At 36.1% G+C, this 17,108-nt stretch overlaps 1 protein-coding gene across 2 annotated transcripts in view; it reads left to right on the forward strand.

The window, feature by feature from the left end:
* The first annotated feature begins 5,039 nt into the window (after positions 1–5,039).
* The window catches only part of LOC126822215 (HEAT repeat-containing protein 5B), a 102,119-nt gene continuing 90,050 nt past the window's right edge, over positions 5,040–17,108 (forward strand). For both annotated transcript variants that reach the window (XM_050550960.2, XM_050550961.2), the window contains exons 1-2: positions 5,040–5,152; positions 16,256–16,402. In XM_050550960.2, the coding sequence (XP_050406917.2) occupies positions 16,277–16,402 (126 nt within the window). In that variant the 5' untranslated portion in view covers positions 5,040–5,152; positions 16,256–16,276. The remainder of the gene's footprint in view (positions 5,153–16,255; positions 16,403–17,108) is intronic.

The raw sequence follows: 17,108 nt of genomic DNA on the forward strand, positions 1-17,108 counted from the left end.
ATTTTCACGGCAAGATAACAATATTGAAATGGACCAATACTGAATTCTAATTCATGTTTTTAATTTTAAATATTATGGATTAAGTCGAGGTTTATTTTACTACTTGAGGTTTGTTTTCAAAAACAAGTGGATCTAGTTTGGCATAACGGAGCCGCGATAGCACATTGACGTGCACGTAAAAGATCCCTCGGCAATTGGAATTCGATATAAGAGCAGGTAATCCGCTGTCCTAGCAAAATTTTCCCCGTTTATAGAACACTGTATGGCGTATGTCTGTCTTCATTAGTCAGTGATCCAGGACGGAGGGTCTGGCAAGGACAGCTATCTAGTCGTTCGGATGGGACGAAAAACCGAGGTCCCGTGTACACATTGGAGTGCACGTAAAGGATCCCTTGGCAGTTGGAATTCGATATAAGAGTAGGCTGTAGCGCCGCTGCCCGGGCAAAATTTCCTTCATAGCACACTGTATGGAGGGGGGGGTCTAGGTTGGATAATTGCTTAACTTATTGCGGTGGGCGTAGCCCACCGCCGCGAGCGCCGAAGGCGCTAAACGTCGTAAGGGGGTATGGGGGCCCTCCCCCAGAAAAATTTGGTAAATTAGATTCAATTTAGTGCATTCTGACGTATTTCTGGAAGGTAAATTCCAAAATTACAGGTCTAAAAATCGCCAATAAAATCGCATAAAATGTCCTTAAAATGTTGATGGGGAATGCTCCCTTCACAGACGTGGAACTAAATACCTTCAGATACCATATTATGGTTGTTCTTAACAAGCTTTATTAGAAGTATCAATTTACTATTAGAGTAACCAGTCCATTTAAAGTAGCTAAGTCTCTAACTCAATATCATCCAAAATCTTCAACATTGAAAACACGATTTATTTGTCAAATTAAATCAACATTCATGTTGTGATCTTACCAGAAAAGATGGGCTTTTGATATCCAATATTTAAGACAAAATAAAAATTTTACCATTGGTACACGAATCGTGTTCCATAATGCGCTTCAGCCCCAGTTGTATCAAGAGACTCGAGGGACGAGGCTAGACACATTGCACCAAATCAAACGGCGTATGTAGACTGGAATAACCAAACGCTAGAAATTTGCACTCGCTTGAGACTGCTGGCTTATTTCGCCGAACATAACTGATTTGAAATTGGAGTAAAAACGGAAACCATTGAATGTAAATCAGTTTATATACAGTCATATTACATAGAGGATATTTATCGTTTTAGAGTGAATAACATATTTTATTTCATCGAGAAGCAAGAAAACTTATATTTTCACGAATGCGTAGCATGAGTGAAAATATAAACGTTTTCTTGCTTAGAGATGAAATAAAATATGTTATTCACGACAAAACGACAAATGTTCTATTTATTTTATGATTTTACAATCATTTTAGGTAAAAGCAACATGGACTACTTTGTCCGCTTCTAGCCAGTGGAATAACACTTTTATTTCACTGATAAAACGCGGTATTCCACTACTGATCATAAAATAAAGTATTATATGCGTTGCAACCCACTTTTGTCAATTTCTAGGTCCCAAATGTTAGCGATTTAGCTCCTTTAAGTATAGGAAAGTTGGTCGGGGTTTTCCAGAGCACAAACTTTCACAGACGAAAAGTCTATACACTTGGTTTACTGTTTTTACTTTCAGCGCATAAAAATAAATAATATAGCTTGCAATTGTTGCACAGGCTTAATCATAAATGTAGAGGTTTACAGGAAATTTTCACACAAAATTAAACAGATTTATCTTCCAAAAATTATGTGGGACCTTCACTTTAACTGTGCAATGCAGAGAAAAGTCGGCGTGGCTTTTTTCTGATGAACTGTCCAACGATATTCTCGACATTTAGCTGGAGCTTTCTGTTAACGTTGATGAGCACCAGGGCACTCTGGCGTTCTTATCAACGCTGCCGATAAAATTAAAAAGCAAACACAACAATATTCAACGTCAACAGGCGAACAGCGTTAATAAAACTCTTTAAATTTCAATAAACTTATATTTTCATACAGTACGGTATTAAAAAATTGCCGTCGTCAATAGGCGATTTGCCGTGGGGTCAATTGGTCCCGATGGCAATTTATGCTGTCGACATTTTTGGCTAATTGTCAGAGCTGTATGTGACTATTTGTTTTTTCCCACAGTGGAATGAAAGTCATGACTCAACTCAATGTATACAAACTCGCAATTTTTGGTCAGATTCAGGCTTTTAGATTTAAGTTTCTCGGACCCTTCAAATTTTCAAGCCTGAGCAGGGGAGGGGGGCAGACCCCCTGGACCTCGCCCCCTCTGGATCCGCGCCTGGAAAGGGTATTTTAGAATTACAACTTATTAGTCCAACTTTTATGACCACAATTGTATCAAATGATAGTTTTCTTCTCAACAGTGTGAATTTGTGACAGATTATTAAAGTCCCGCCACGCCATTTTAAGCAATATGAATGACTTGCAAACTACAATATTGTCAAGATGAATCTCATATTATAAGAATATCAGTCCAAAGATAAAATCCAAATTTTAGTAGATACTTTAATTTTTATTGGCTAAGCACTAAAATCAATCTAATATTATCCAATCAAATTACTAAAATTTGGATTTTATCTTAGTTAAAATTTCGTGAAACAGGCCCCAGTTCAGTATTTACAAAGATATGTGGAATTTAAGTTTCATCGATCTATGCTGCTCTCTGTGCAATAAGCCCGCCTTCAGTTGTCCACGAAAATTGAATGATAGGCCTGTTTGAAATCCGACTGAATCCAGGTCGGGACATTATCTAACGTTGGTATTTTGATTTTGTTCTCTTAATCGAATGTTAAATAATCAATCAGAGTACATATTAGAGTGGATTAAGTCGTGATAAATTTGATATTTTAGCGACAAATGTGGTCCCTTTAGGATCTATGACAGATACATCGTTACTTTAAACATACATTACGCAAGAGCTAAATCTGTCGATTGCAGGTCTTTCTTTGGGCCTGAAATGTTATCTAAATTATTAATTAGACATTAATTAACTTATCCGGACCATAATCAACTCTAGATGGTAATGCTAGCCTGCGATCTTAAGTGGATTGAGAGCTGATTTACTGCAGAACTTTCCTTCTCGATTAAACGATTAAATGGATATTCGAGACTATGCTGTTTACCGTACTGACTTTAGTAATGATGACCGAGGCTAGGCAGAATTTTCATTCGCTTAGTTCTCGGTTCATAGTGGATCAATTTGAATGAAATTTTCAGCAAATTGCCTTTTACGTTATCTAGTTTTCAATTATTATAGTGAGAACTGCCAACTCGTTATCGAATCTCTCATAATGTATCTTTAATTGAAGTACTTCATCAGATCCACCCAATTTAAAGGGCGTATGGCTCTATTTTTTGGAACCTTGAAATAGACAAGAATGGTTCTATAAAAATATATTAATGTAATATGAATGTACGTAAGGTGATTTATATGCAATTTTTGAAAAAAAAGTATTGTAATTTCTCATCAATATGGTTTCGTTGGGGAATGAGATGCTCCAAAGGATGGATATTAAACTGCCCCCCCCCCCATTCTCTCTCTCTCCCTAGTCATAAAACGCTTAACAACTGCTTTTGTAGATATCCCGTTAGTCATTCAAAGAACATTTGACAGCTGAAATTCGAAATAAGAATTGGCCATAGCGCCGCTGTGCGGGACAAAATTTTCCTCACGCTGCTATTCTAGGTAAATCCTATTTCATTTCATTGCATTACCGTTCGGACACCGGTTCGGACAGGTGTGTACACTCTGTTCTAGATTATGACAAATTTAGCTTCATGCTCATCAATTAAATTTCTTTTTTTATTACAAAATCACTGGGAAATTGTCGGAATTTAGGTATCCAGCCAATTATGTTTCTGACTGTACATACCACCTTTCCCAGCACACCTAAAAAAGTAACTGGAATAGAGAAACTTAAAGGAGCTAAATCGCTAATATTTTGGTCCTAGAAATTGGCACAAATGGGTCGCAGCACATATAATAATGCAATATGAATTTATATAAACTGTTTTACATTCAATCGTTTCCGTTTTACTGTGAATTGTCATCAGTTATATTCGACGAAATACGCCAGAAGTCTCAACCGAAAGACGTTTCTAGCGTCTGGTTATTTCAGCTGTCAACACCGATAGTATATATTACGCATGCGCTCCAAATAAGAATATGGCATCACCGTTTGACATGACTTGTGGAATATGTCTAGCCTCATTCTTTGAGCACCTTGTTACAAATGGCGCTGAAACGCATTATGGTACACGATTCGTGTACCAATGGTAGAATGTTTATTTTGTCTTAAATATTGGATATCAGGAACCCATCTTTTCCAGGTAAGACCACAACACCAATGGTGATTTAAATTGCAAAAAAAATCGTGTTTTCAATGTCAAAGGTTTTGGAAGATATTGGGTTACGGCGGACTTAGTGGACTAGGTATAGTGGAAAGTGTCTAGTTTCGGGGTTTTATTATTGAGACCGGACAACCTTGACTAGCAGAAAATTTATTTACAGGGTCCATTTCAAGATAATGGTTTGTGTCACTTCCGTTCAGTGAAGCTCTCCAAGTGAAATACCCACTGCGCACGTCTGCATGTAATAAAACGTGGAACGGGATTACCGATCTAAACTAATCTTCATTTATAAGTTTTATATTTCAAAAAATTTATTTTGAGTAATTTGAAAAGTTCCCTTAAATCCCAGCAACCGGGTTATTAAAAATTGGATGGTATTTAGATAGATCTAAATAGTTTATAATTAACCCAACACGATATCATACGCATGTAGCCTGTAACAGGGTCACATATTTTGACACATGTGTTATCCATATAATTTAATCTGAAGATTCACCAAAATGCATTCATTATAGGGCAAAATATAACGATTTATCTGTGCAAGAACAATTTGTAAATTGGAAAATTTACATTTGCGTGCTCGTGTGTGTCTGGTATAGCGAGTCTCAAAGACGATACGTCATAAATATACCGAAAGTTACTAGAGCATGCGCAGTGTATTTCTGAGATATAGATGTGAATAGATGCTGTGAAATTCATCTCGTCTAAAATTAACTTGGAATATAGAATATTTACTAACAGATGAAAAATATGCTGATAGAATATTAGGTAGGTTTCGTGAATGTATTAACTGGTTATTGTTTTTAAGGGCCTAGAAGTGGGGGTAGCCGACGTGACAGACGATGTATGTTACCATGAGAAACTCCCACTGCCATTCATTCACCGTAGTACGTCTTCAATCCACTCAACGGCAGTCTCCTCCTGTCTCCCGAACTGCTGTCATTCAGAATGTCATTGGCCTAGACGTTGAATGGTAAAAAAGCCAAACAAACTATGCCGTTATAAATATTTATTCCAGGTTGTTGTTGATTTCATATATATTTTTAGATATATATTTTATTTTATATACTGACACTGTGACAGTATTATTTATAAACAAAATAGATGACACTAAATACTACAATAAAGTTGAAACCATTCATGTCAATTATATCATATGGAAATGATAAAAGTATCAATTTTTTTTAAATATAATTTAAATTCAAAACATTTGAAATGTTAAATTTTCAGTGTGAAATCAGACACTCTAAAAAAAATTTGATGCAAAATGATTTTGCGGATATGTGACTAATGACAATATGACCATTAAGTACCGGTAGTGTTTTCATTTGATGTCACTTCAAAATTGCAGTGTTAGATCAGAGTATTCCGGTAGTTTATCAACAAAAATAAATGTGTAATCATTTACTCTGGTTAATATTCATTGGTTAGACTCTATAGATTTTTGACTGGTCTGATACTTGGGTATTTCACCAATTCTTATACTAGATATAATTAGTTGTTTATAAATTACCCACCACACTATTATTGGAGAAATGAAGTCTTATGAAAACCAGACTAATTTGTTGTCATTAATCATCCTTTAATAATGCTCGTGTGCACGCTGTATCATAAAGTCTGTCATTGAGTCAACTGGCGTGGTTTCGAATCCCCGGTTGTACGTGACAAGGAGTAGGGTCACCTTCCAACCTCGTGGGTTTTCTCCGGGTCCTCCGGTTTCCTCCCACTGCTAAAGACCCCTACGCGCAAGCGAATTATTGAAATAAAATTAAACCATATGTTAGTCCCGAAATGACCTAGTTTGTGTCGAGTGGACGTTAAACTCCATTTCTCTCTCTCTTTTTAATAATGCTAATTGTTGAATATGCATATTGATTTATAAATTCTAACAGTTAATGCTCCAGTACTTGCAATATTTTTGATAAATGCACATCATTTCTCTCTCTCTCTGGTTATGCATGTATCTCTAGAACACCACTTTCCGTAAACAAACATCGTATTTGAGAAATGTGGAGTTTTGTAAGATTCAGTTTCAACCCATTGTTGGCAAATTGTTCAAATTTATTGAGAATCATCAAAAAAAATTTGGTTCCTACTGTTGCGTAGTTTAAAATGGTCTGTCTAGATTAGATAATGAGTGTTGGGTTTATAACTGTTTACTTTTACAGGCAGTGTTGAGTAATTAACAAATAACTATAGGATTAAACTAAGGATATATTATTCAAGAGCTAATCTGCCTATTGCAGGTCTTTTAGACCTTAAATGTTATATAAATTATTAATTAGACATTTATTAACATGACAAGACCATAATCAACTCTTGATGCCATTGGATGCTCGAGATTTTAACCAGATTAGAACGGTTCGACCATTTAATGATTTCATTTGAAAATGGGGGAACTAGTCCAAGTCTCGAATATATCAGTACCGTGGTTGTGATAATAAACAATCAGTGCACACATCTTGTCAAAACTTCAAACAATGATAACTTGGCTTAGAATAAAGTAATTGAAATGAAATTTTCAATATAATCATTTTACATTATTTATTTTTGAACTACATATATGCACATGTATTATAGCAAAAACGGTCAGCTCTTTATCTAAATCTTACATAATGTATCTCTTATAAGATTATTCTTTAACAAAGTAAGACTGTGTGTATGGATGCTATGTATTTTAAGGCTTTATTTTAACATATTTTAAATATATAACTTAACAAATGGCAATTGTTGCTTTAAAATCATTATATTGGTGTTGCTGTTGGACTCAGTACCCAGTTTGGCTCACACTTGGTATTCAATTCCTGGGTTGTACGTGACAAGGAGTAGGGTCGCCTGTCAACCTTGTGGGTTTTCTACGGGTCCTCCGGTTTCCTCCTACTGCTAAAGACCCCTCCGTGCAAGCAAATTATTGAAATAAAATTCAACCATGTGTTAGTCCCGAAATGACCTAGTTTGTGTTGAGTGGTTGTTAAACCCCACTCGGTACTTTATTATTTTGGTTACATAAAAGCGATCGTAACTATGACATTTTTGAAGGTGACAGAGTAGAAGTACATGTACATAATATACAATGCTAAATAGACCTAATTAGGCATGAAAATGATAAATAAAATAGAAAAATATGTAAATACATGTACGTAGATGATAAACGCAACACATGATTTATACTAATAATAAAACAATTGGGTTATTGAATGACTGTAGCAAAGTGTTGTTATAAATATAATGAAAAAAGAAATGAAACATCAATCAATTCTCGGCTGTTTGTAAAAAAGGCTTCTTTTGAAAACAGGAAATCAATTAGATACATGTACATAACTCAGTAACTGATGATGCTTTTTTAGCTCTGGTCTCTTGCTAAAAGAACCTACATGTAGCCAAACAAGGCATTTGTGGAAATGTCAAATATGTACATGTAGAACTATATGTACATTTACTATACATGTATATCAGTATTGTGATACGACGTCTGCATATATTTAATTTTTTAATTGTTTCATCCTTAATTTTTGACAATATTGAATGGATGTAAATAGACAGTGTCTATATAATATATATCATATTTATGGTTAACTTTAACAGTGACTGCCTATAATAGAACTGAAAATTAAAACTTTGTTTCAGTGGCAATGGTACTTAAGAATCACTAAGAATAAAGTAATTTCACTGAAATTTTCAGTATTCATATTTCATCATCTATTTTTAAGCTATTAAACAAGAATGGGTACCGGTAGCTCTTTATGTAAATCTTACATAATGTATCTTTAAGGAAATATGAAATGTTACAATATACATTGGAATATATTGAGATATTGCAGTATGGAAATTGGCAGCAATAATTAACCCCAATAGAGATGTACAGACATCGGGATTTACATATATGGAAAAATATTTTACTTTCTAAGGCCATAAGCTACATATTATGCATGACCAACGAGCATATACTGTTTTATGAATATTGAAATTGTCTACGTTATAAAATCGATTTTCGTTTCGTTATCCATTATGTAAACTTATGAAAAATAACCGATGATCTTTTACATCGTGGGGGTCATGGTGGGTAAGATGCTGGCTCGCTAGCCTGGAGGTTGGGTGTTCGATCGCTGCATTGGCCAAAAAAGTTCATCCAGATTTTCCGGCGTGGTTCCCCCTTGTCAGTGATGCAGGACGGAGGGCCTGACAAGGACAGCTGTCTAGTTGTTTGGATGGGACAGAAAACCAAGGTCCTGTGTAAACATAAGAGTAGGCCGTAGTGCCGCTGTCCGGGCAAAATTTCCCTCATAGCACACTGTATGGCGTGTGCCCGTCTTCATTATCCCAGTTCGGAGCAGAACAGTAGGATGTTAAACCCCATTTCATTTCATTTTTATAAAATCGTATGTGATTATGATTTTGAGATATTATTGTATGTGATGTTATCGGCTGGTATTTGGAAGACTGACAAAGGTTTATTATAAACCATGTTGAAGTAGCTAAAGAGTTGTGAAGTGTATGTATAGACTGGTCTATTTTTGTTCTTTCTGGTTTTCATCTGGTTCTTTGTATGTTTTTTTGGTAATTTGTAAGTAGCACAATATTTTTTTTTTGTAACAATATACCCTGCCTTACTTAGAGCCGTGGTTATTTGCATTTTTCCTACACATCTAATTGTTTTCACGGCTTAATCCACGGTAATAAGTACTGAAATATGTTATTTGGCATTTGATTAATAAAACAAAATTTAAAGTAGCTAAGTCTAACTGAATATCGTCCAAAGTCTTCAACATTGAAAACATGAATTATTTGTCAATTTAAATCAACATTAATGTTGTGATCGTACCAGGAAAAGATGGGCTTCTGATATCCAATATTTAAGACGAAATTTTGAACAAGGGACTCAAAGAACGAGGCTAAACATATTCCGCAAGTCATGTCAAACGGTGATGACTGATGCCATATTCTTATCTGGAGAGCATGCGCAATGAATACTATCGGTGTAGACTGGAACGATCAGACGCTAGAGATTGTCATTCGATTGAGGCTTCTGGCGTATTTGTGTTGACTGTATCCTATATATCTTCTGCAGTAGACGCTGAATGTTGATAAATTTTTAATTCATCATATCCTTGTAAATGCTGACTGGAATTAAACTATTTTTGGGCTGATATTCCTCTTAGAGATTCAATCATATCTTTATTTATGATTGACTCTGGTAACTATATGCATTAGATTGAATTCTGTAAATCAGATGAATTTAATTACTGTAGGTGTATGTATAAATTTATCTTAGAAAATAGTCTAGAAAAGATTTTACATGTAGGTGCAAGTGAAGCAGGGTTCAATGTCTTACTTTTGTAGTGGGGGGGGGGGATGGCTGAATGTATCATAAGGTCTGTCATTGATTCAACTGGCGTGGTTTCGATTTCCCGGTTGTACATGACAAGGAGTAGGGTCGCCTGTCCAACCTCGTGGGTTTTCTCCAGGTCCTCCGGTTTCTTCCCACTGCTAAAGGCATATGAAATTGAACCATATGTTAGTCCCGAAATGACCTAGTTTGTGTTGAGTGGACATTAATAGAAATTAAACCCCATTTCTCTTTCTCTTTCTTCCTACTGTTGTAGACAATATCTAATGAAGTCAGGGCTTTAGAAATGGTGTAGGTCCATACATGTACACCATAACATCAATTGTCAGATAAAATGATTGAAAATTACTGAAACCAACAAAGCAAGACAAAGCCATGACAAACAGCAAATTGATTCTGTGCATTTCTTAGGTCTCCCTTTTGAGTTTTGGGAAATAAAGTCACTTTGAAGGCAAAAGGTCCTGTCCTGTGTTCACATTGGCTTGCACCTTAAAGAACGCTTGAAAGTTGTAATTCGTAATGAGAGAGGCAAAACAGTAGGACATTAAACCCAATGAAAATGACCTATAATAAATTTCCCTTTGTAAACCTTATAATAAAAATCTTTGATCCTACTTGTAAATTGTAATACATTGTAGTTAGTAGTCCATGTTGGAGATGAAGCGAATATGAAATCACTAAAATGAAATAAAATGGGGTTCAACTTTAAAATCAAAGACAAGATTTTGTTGCGAAACTATTTTAAAAATCAATTTCAGTTAGCCTTTGTATAACTAACTTTAACAGTTTAATTTTTATCAATTTCAAAATAATAATTTTCCTCTATTTGCAAGTATGTATGTAAATCTGAAAAAAAACACCTTTGATCGTTAGAAGTCCATGTGGAAGACGAAGGGAATATGAAATCAATGAAATAAATAAAATTGGGTTCAACGTTAAAAATCAAAGAGAGATTCTGTTGAGATACCATTCTAAAATCAATTTCAGCCAGCCTTTGTATAACTTTGACACACAGTTGATTGAATTTTATCAATTTAAAGAAATAATATTGTTACAAAAAAAATATCCTGTTAGACCGAAGTTCTATAATAGCATACGTTTTCTGTACTATAAGATGAAAGTTCAAAGTAAATGCAATTGTCTGGTAGACTGAGTTCATTCGTTGCGTAGACAGTCATGTTTTTTAATTTGATCAATATCAAGGAAATAATATATCAGAAGTCTTAATAGCCAACAGACAAGATGCAACATGCGTTTTCTGTACTACATGTATTCAATATGAAAGTTCAAAGGAAACGCAATTTGTTTGGTAGACGGCTTTTATTCTTTGTGTAGACACGTCATGTTTTTTTTTCATCTCCAAAGACACTGGTTGCTCTGATGTGGTTCACCTGACCCAATTAAATTCCAGTCTCTGTGGGGCAACATGGCATTGATTGCCATGGAATTTATTAAGCAAGAATACTATTGGGTATTGTAACCCGACTATTGATTGGTTGATGAGTCATTCATTCTGATTCTATAATAGAACAAGAATATCAATACATAATCTAAAAACATCTCCGCTCCATCCATTGCTTTAACGGTTGTTATTAAGGCATTATGTTAGTCGTCTGTCGGGAATAACTCAACATGCTTCAAGGTGAAAACTTGTCGGTGCTGAATCACTTTATTGAATATTAAGTCGGAAGTTCATCTCAAAACAGTTTCACATACGGATCAAAAAGTGTTGTGTTGTCTGTTGGAAATAACTCTTGACTTGATGAGTTATTTCATTTAACTTGCACATTTATGTCTTAAAAAAACGAATATCATAACTGAGGGAAGTTAGAAAATGGTTAAAAACATTAATATGTTGTAGTTTGGAAATAACCCTTGACTTGGGGGAAAAAAAAACCAACTCTACTTTATTGGATATCACTTGTATGTGTATGTCTTGAATTTATTTTAAAAAGGTTGGAAAGGTGCTTAATGGATAATTATTCCTGAATATATACTCGGTACTGGTAAGAATTCATCTCTTCTGTAGAATCAGTGTGAATTGTTAATATAATGTACGTTCAGTATTTTAACCGATATAGATTGCCGGTGAACATTGGGTTATTATTCAAACCGGCCTGTACATTATACATAAGTACAGGTTTTCACGGCAGCATTAAAAGTTATTGTAGACTATTAATCTGACTCTCGCTTCCTCACTCAAGATTAACGTACATGTATTCAACTTACATATAAGTAGTAAAGTACATTTTTCTTCAACATGCTAGAATCGGGACGATATCGGCAGGCAAGCAATTCACCGTGTTCCACCACAAAACACTGTGATCAACCGCGAAACTGTGTGATCCATCGCGATTTGGCACGCTAGCGATTTGCCAAGGACACCCCATGAAACTCAGCGTTTTTCGGCCGTGTACGGCGATTCTGTTCTCAAACTCAAGCCGTGTACTGTACATGCTCGGACAATCGTGATCTGACGTTGGTTAATAAAGTTCCATTATTCCACTTTTAATTACATACATACATATACTGGTACATGTATTGGAAAATATAGGCATGATAAACATGGCTAGAAACCAGAATCTGAAAATAGTTTTTTTTGCCCGAAAGTTGCTTCTTTCTTTTGCCCTTAAGAATACCAGTATCTATACTATTCAAAAAAAGTAGGGGATATTTGATTTTTAAGTGTTATGAAAGTCACCTAATGAAACTGACGAAGAAACAAATGACAAAATGAAATGAAGTTCACATTCATCGATTTATTCCAAATGATCGTTAGACTAAGTAAGGCACAGACTGACCATTATAAGGGTAAAATGATACCCGGGGTCAAACAGCAAAGTTACCACAGCATCACAACCAAGTCAGTTACGGGTAAATCCTCCTCTGTTTGCCAAACAAGCATTGATCCGACGTGGCATACTCCTAATGAGACGTCTAAGGTCATTTTGGTCCAGATTGTCCCATTCCTGTTGCAACGCAGCAGCAAGTTCTTGGACATTGGCAGGACGTTGTTGACGTTGACGTAACCTCTGTCCAAGCATGTCCCAGACATGCTCGATGGGGGAGAGGTCGGGACTCAGTGCTGGCCAAGGTAATGTGGTGATGTTCTGTTGTTGGAGGTAACCTGTAACGATCCTGGCCCTGTGACATCTTGCGTTGTCATCCTGGAAGATGAAACGGCGGCCATGACGTCGTGCGAACGGCACAACATGGACTGCCAAGATGTTGTCCCGGTAGTACTGGCCTGTAACACGCCCTGCAACAACATGTAAAGCCGTTCTTCCAGCAACAGTGATGCCTCCCCACACCATAACAGAACCACCCCCAAATCGATCATGTCTGATGACGTTAACGTCTTGGAAGCGCTCGTTTCGACGACGCCACACCCTCCTACGTCTGTCCAAAAAATCAACAGTGAACCTTGACTCATCTGAAAACATCACATTGCTCCAGTGTCGATTATCCCAGTGTTGACGATCCCTACACCAACGACGTCTTGCCTGAATGTGATGATCTCTCAAACAAGGGATCACGCGATGACGTCGGGCGCGAAGGTGACCCCTATGCAGTCGATTCCGAATCGTCTGGCCACTCACTCTCACACCAGTGTCTGTTTGAAGACGAGCGCTGATCTGATTTGCTGTGATGACACGATTTCTCAAGGCCAAGGTACGGATAAATCGATCCTGGGCTTGAGTTGTCGCCCTTGGTCGACCTGAGCGTGGTCTGTCCTGTACAGATTGTGTATCACGGTATCTGGACCATAGCCTGCTTATGACAGACTGAGAAACATTCATCGTCCGCGCCACAACCGCCTGTGTTGTGTCGATCTGTAGCATGCCAAGGGCACGTAACCTTTCATTTTGGGTAAGCCGACGCACATCAAAATTTGTTTTCTGGTCACTAAAACAATTAAACTGATGTTTCCACCCTGGAATTCAATGCCACAATGACTGTAACATTCAAAGTCAGAGTCGTGCAAATCTTGGGTTGGACCCCCATGATGATCCCAAGCATCACCTGCATTCCATGCGGTAGCTATTGGTGCGTTTGGGCGTCACATGTAACTGGAAATGTTTCTTCTGTTAGGTTCTATAGTGACTTTTTTCGTAGTCATTTGCATATTTTAGTATTATGCCCCCAAAATCAAATATCCCCTACTTTTTTTGAATAGTATATTTTTGGTAGCAGCAAACATGGGATAATCTTACAGATAAATTCTAAAATCTATCCAAAAACATTATTAAATATTTAATTTGGGTGTTGATATAATGGAAGAGAAATTTCAGATGCTTTTTACATTATCTTGGCCAGTATCCTACTGTATTGTGTAATAGTACACAAAACAAGATAATGTAAGAAATTTTAATCCCTTTAAGTGCCTGTGTTTATAATGGAAATTGGTCTTACTAAAGTGATTTAACTTAACATGGAGACTTAAATTGGTCAAGTTTTGAAAAAAAAACAACAACCCCAGTTTGTTTTTTTATTAATTCCTAATTTTTCTAATAATGGTGTTACAATTGTACCATATTCAACAGATTAAATACAGTGTAGGTAATAACATTACTGGAACTAGGTCTAAGGCGTGATATATAGATTTACAAATTCTTTCTGAAAAAGAATGGGAAATGACTAAGTTAAAGCATTTCCTTCAACAACTAGAAAAAACCATGTGTTAGACCAACTAAAGAATTAAGATTTGTAACTCAAGAGTTTATGGTTTAGAACAAGTAGTATGTATATCTTATGGCACCATAGAGGGTTGTTTCTGGTGGAAAATGTTTATTTTAAGGCTATTATATGCTCATCTTCCATGCAGAGTGGAAGGGACATGATTTGTATTTTATTACAACTGGGGGGGGGGGGGTGGCCGAATGGTTAGCATGTGCGTGCTGTATCATACGGCCTGTCATTGAGTCAACTGGCGTGGTTTCGAATCCCTGGTTGTACGTGACAAGGAGTAGGGTCGCCTGTCCAACCTCGTGGGTTTTCTCCGGGTCCTCCGGTTTCCTGCCACTGCTAAAGACCCCTACGCGCAAGCGAATTATTGAAATAAAATTAAAACCATATGTTAGTCCCGAAATGACCTAGTTTGTGTCGAGTGGACGTTAAACCCCATTTCTCTCTCTCTCTCTCTTTTATTACAACTGTCTAGATTGTTCTCTAATTTATAATAGATTATAAATCTTACATTATAAGTGTAACACTCTACCTGTGCATGTACCTGGAAGTTCATTTCAATTTATACCCGAGATTGTTTACATGTATGTTAAGTTTCATGTAAATATACATGCACTGAAGTTCCTATTCACCAAAGGGGGAGTTCAGTTGGCATCATAAGACCTCTGTCAAGTGCTGTGGTTTTGATTCGCCACTTGTGCACGACAAGGAGTAGGGTCGACTGTCCAACCTCGTGGGTTTTCTCCAGGTCCTCCGGTTTCCTCCCACTGCCAAAGACGCCTACGTACAAGCGATTGATTGAAATAGAACTGAACCATATGTTAGTCCTGAAATGACCTAGTTTGTGTCGATTGGACATTAAACCCCATTCCTCTCTCTCTCTCTCCATATTCACCAAAACTTAAGGTATCTATCTGATTATCATGTTGTTAATCCCATACAAACTACAATGTTATATACATGTATTGTGAAATATGTATGTAGATACAGGTTGAATGTGAGTGTTCCACCTTATGTGTACATGCATGTGCATGTACCTGGAAGTTACCTTTCTTGTTATGTCTATCATGACTGTTTATATTGTTTCACCTATAAACATCCTGTGAAAGAATCTGCAATTGCATAGCACAAAGATTATCAAAAAAAAACCCATTAATTGTGACATTAGTAGGCCATATAAATAAGGTTATATTTTGCACCAGATGTACTTGTGAATTGTTATATTTACATAGATTTAGATTGACATATTTTACAATTGTTCATCTGTTATTATAATATTCACCCCTGGAAATAAAGATATTAGTTGTACCTGACAAACTGTCAGCCACTAATGAATTAGTACCTGATATTTGTGACTTTGTTCTGGACATGTATGAATGATATCAAATACACAGAAAAAAGACAAATCTTTGCTGGACCAAATTTTAGTTTCTGGAGAAACTAGTACATGTACTATCCTCGTTATCCCCAATGGCATCAGTCCGTTCTACTCCACTAAGCCCTTAATCATAGGTAGATTCTATGAACCAATCAAAAAAGTTTACATACACTGTAATAGTCTTAGCGTCATTGTTTAAGTTCACCACAATAATCTTAGTTGCAAGTTACTGAGTCTCTTCCGTGAATGGACCCAGGGGATAGTGGTGTAGTGTTGATTTTGTGCTGGACATGTAATAATAAATGATTAAAATCAATAAAGACACAAAAAAATTGCAGTTCTATACTGGACAAAATGACAGGACCTGAAATTGTGCCTGACAATGTCTGTAACAGATGCCTTATTTCCAGGCTTGAAATATTTAACTTTTGTTTTACCTTTGTATTTTTTTTTCCTACAGGAGTGTAATTAGATCATCAACATGGAGTTGGCTCACAGCCTCTTATTAAATGAGGAGGCTTTTAAGAGGATACCTGATACCAAACGACCTGTTTTTGTGTTTGAATGGCTCAGATTTTTGGATAAAGTTTTAGGGGCGGCTCAAAAAGTAAGTTTTTGTTATAATATTACAAGTTGTTTCTTGCCTGGAACTATGATGTTGTGGAAGAAAAATATTGAGGTGTCCTTAAGAAAAGAGGGGAACACCCTTTTTGTTCTATGTGACAAAATATTGAGCAGCAAATTGGATCCTAATCCAGTAAATATCACAGGCTAAAGATGACATCAAGAGTTGATTATGGTTTGGATAAGTTATTTAATGTCTAATTAATAATTTAGATAACATTTCAAGCCTAAAGAAAGACCTGAAATAGGTAGATTTACCTCTTGCATAATGTATGTTTAATGAGTTAAATAAGAATGATGGAAACAGGTGAAACAAGACTGTATTAAGACAGAAAGTATGCACATGATAACAGATTTAATTCATTATATATCTCCTTCAACACAAACAGACATAACCTGTACATAAATTGAAAGAGGAATAAATGCTTTGCAGTTGGTAAAAAAACAAATTTTTTGATTTGACTACACAGTTAAATTGGGTATGATCAAAATTGACCAAGATGTATAAACTTGCAATCTACGATTCGTACACAAGATTTTTTTTATGGTTTTCTAACTTTAACTAACAATTGTGAAGTATTCCTAACTCTTGTAAGTCTCGGCTTATTTTGAGGCTAAGATGTCCGAAGAGTAATGCCCTGAGCCAACTCTTTGATCAGATTTCATTGTGATGATTGTAGACACTACTC

This window comes from Patella vulgata, chromosome 5 (assembly GCF_932274485.2).
Source record: "Patella vulgata chromosome 5, xgPatVulg1.2, whole genome shotgun sequence".
Classification (NCBI taxonomy): Eukaryota; Metazoa; Mollusca; class Gastropoda; family Patellidae; genus Patella; species Patella vulgata.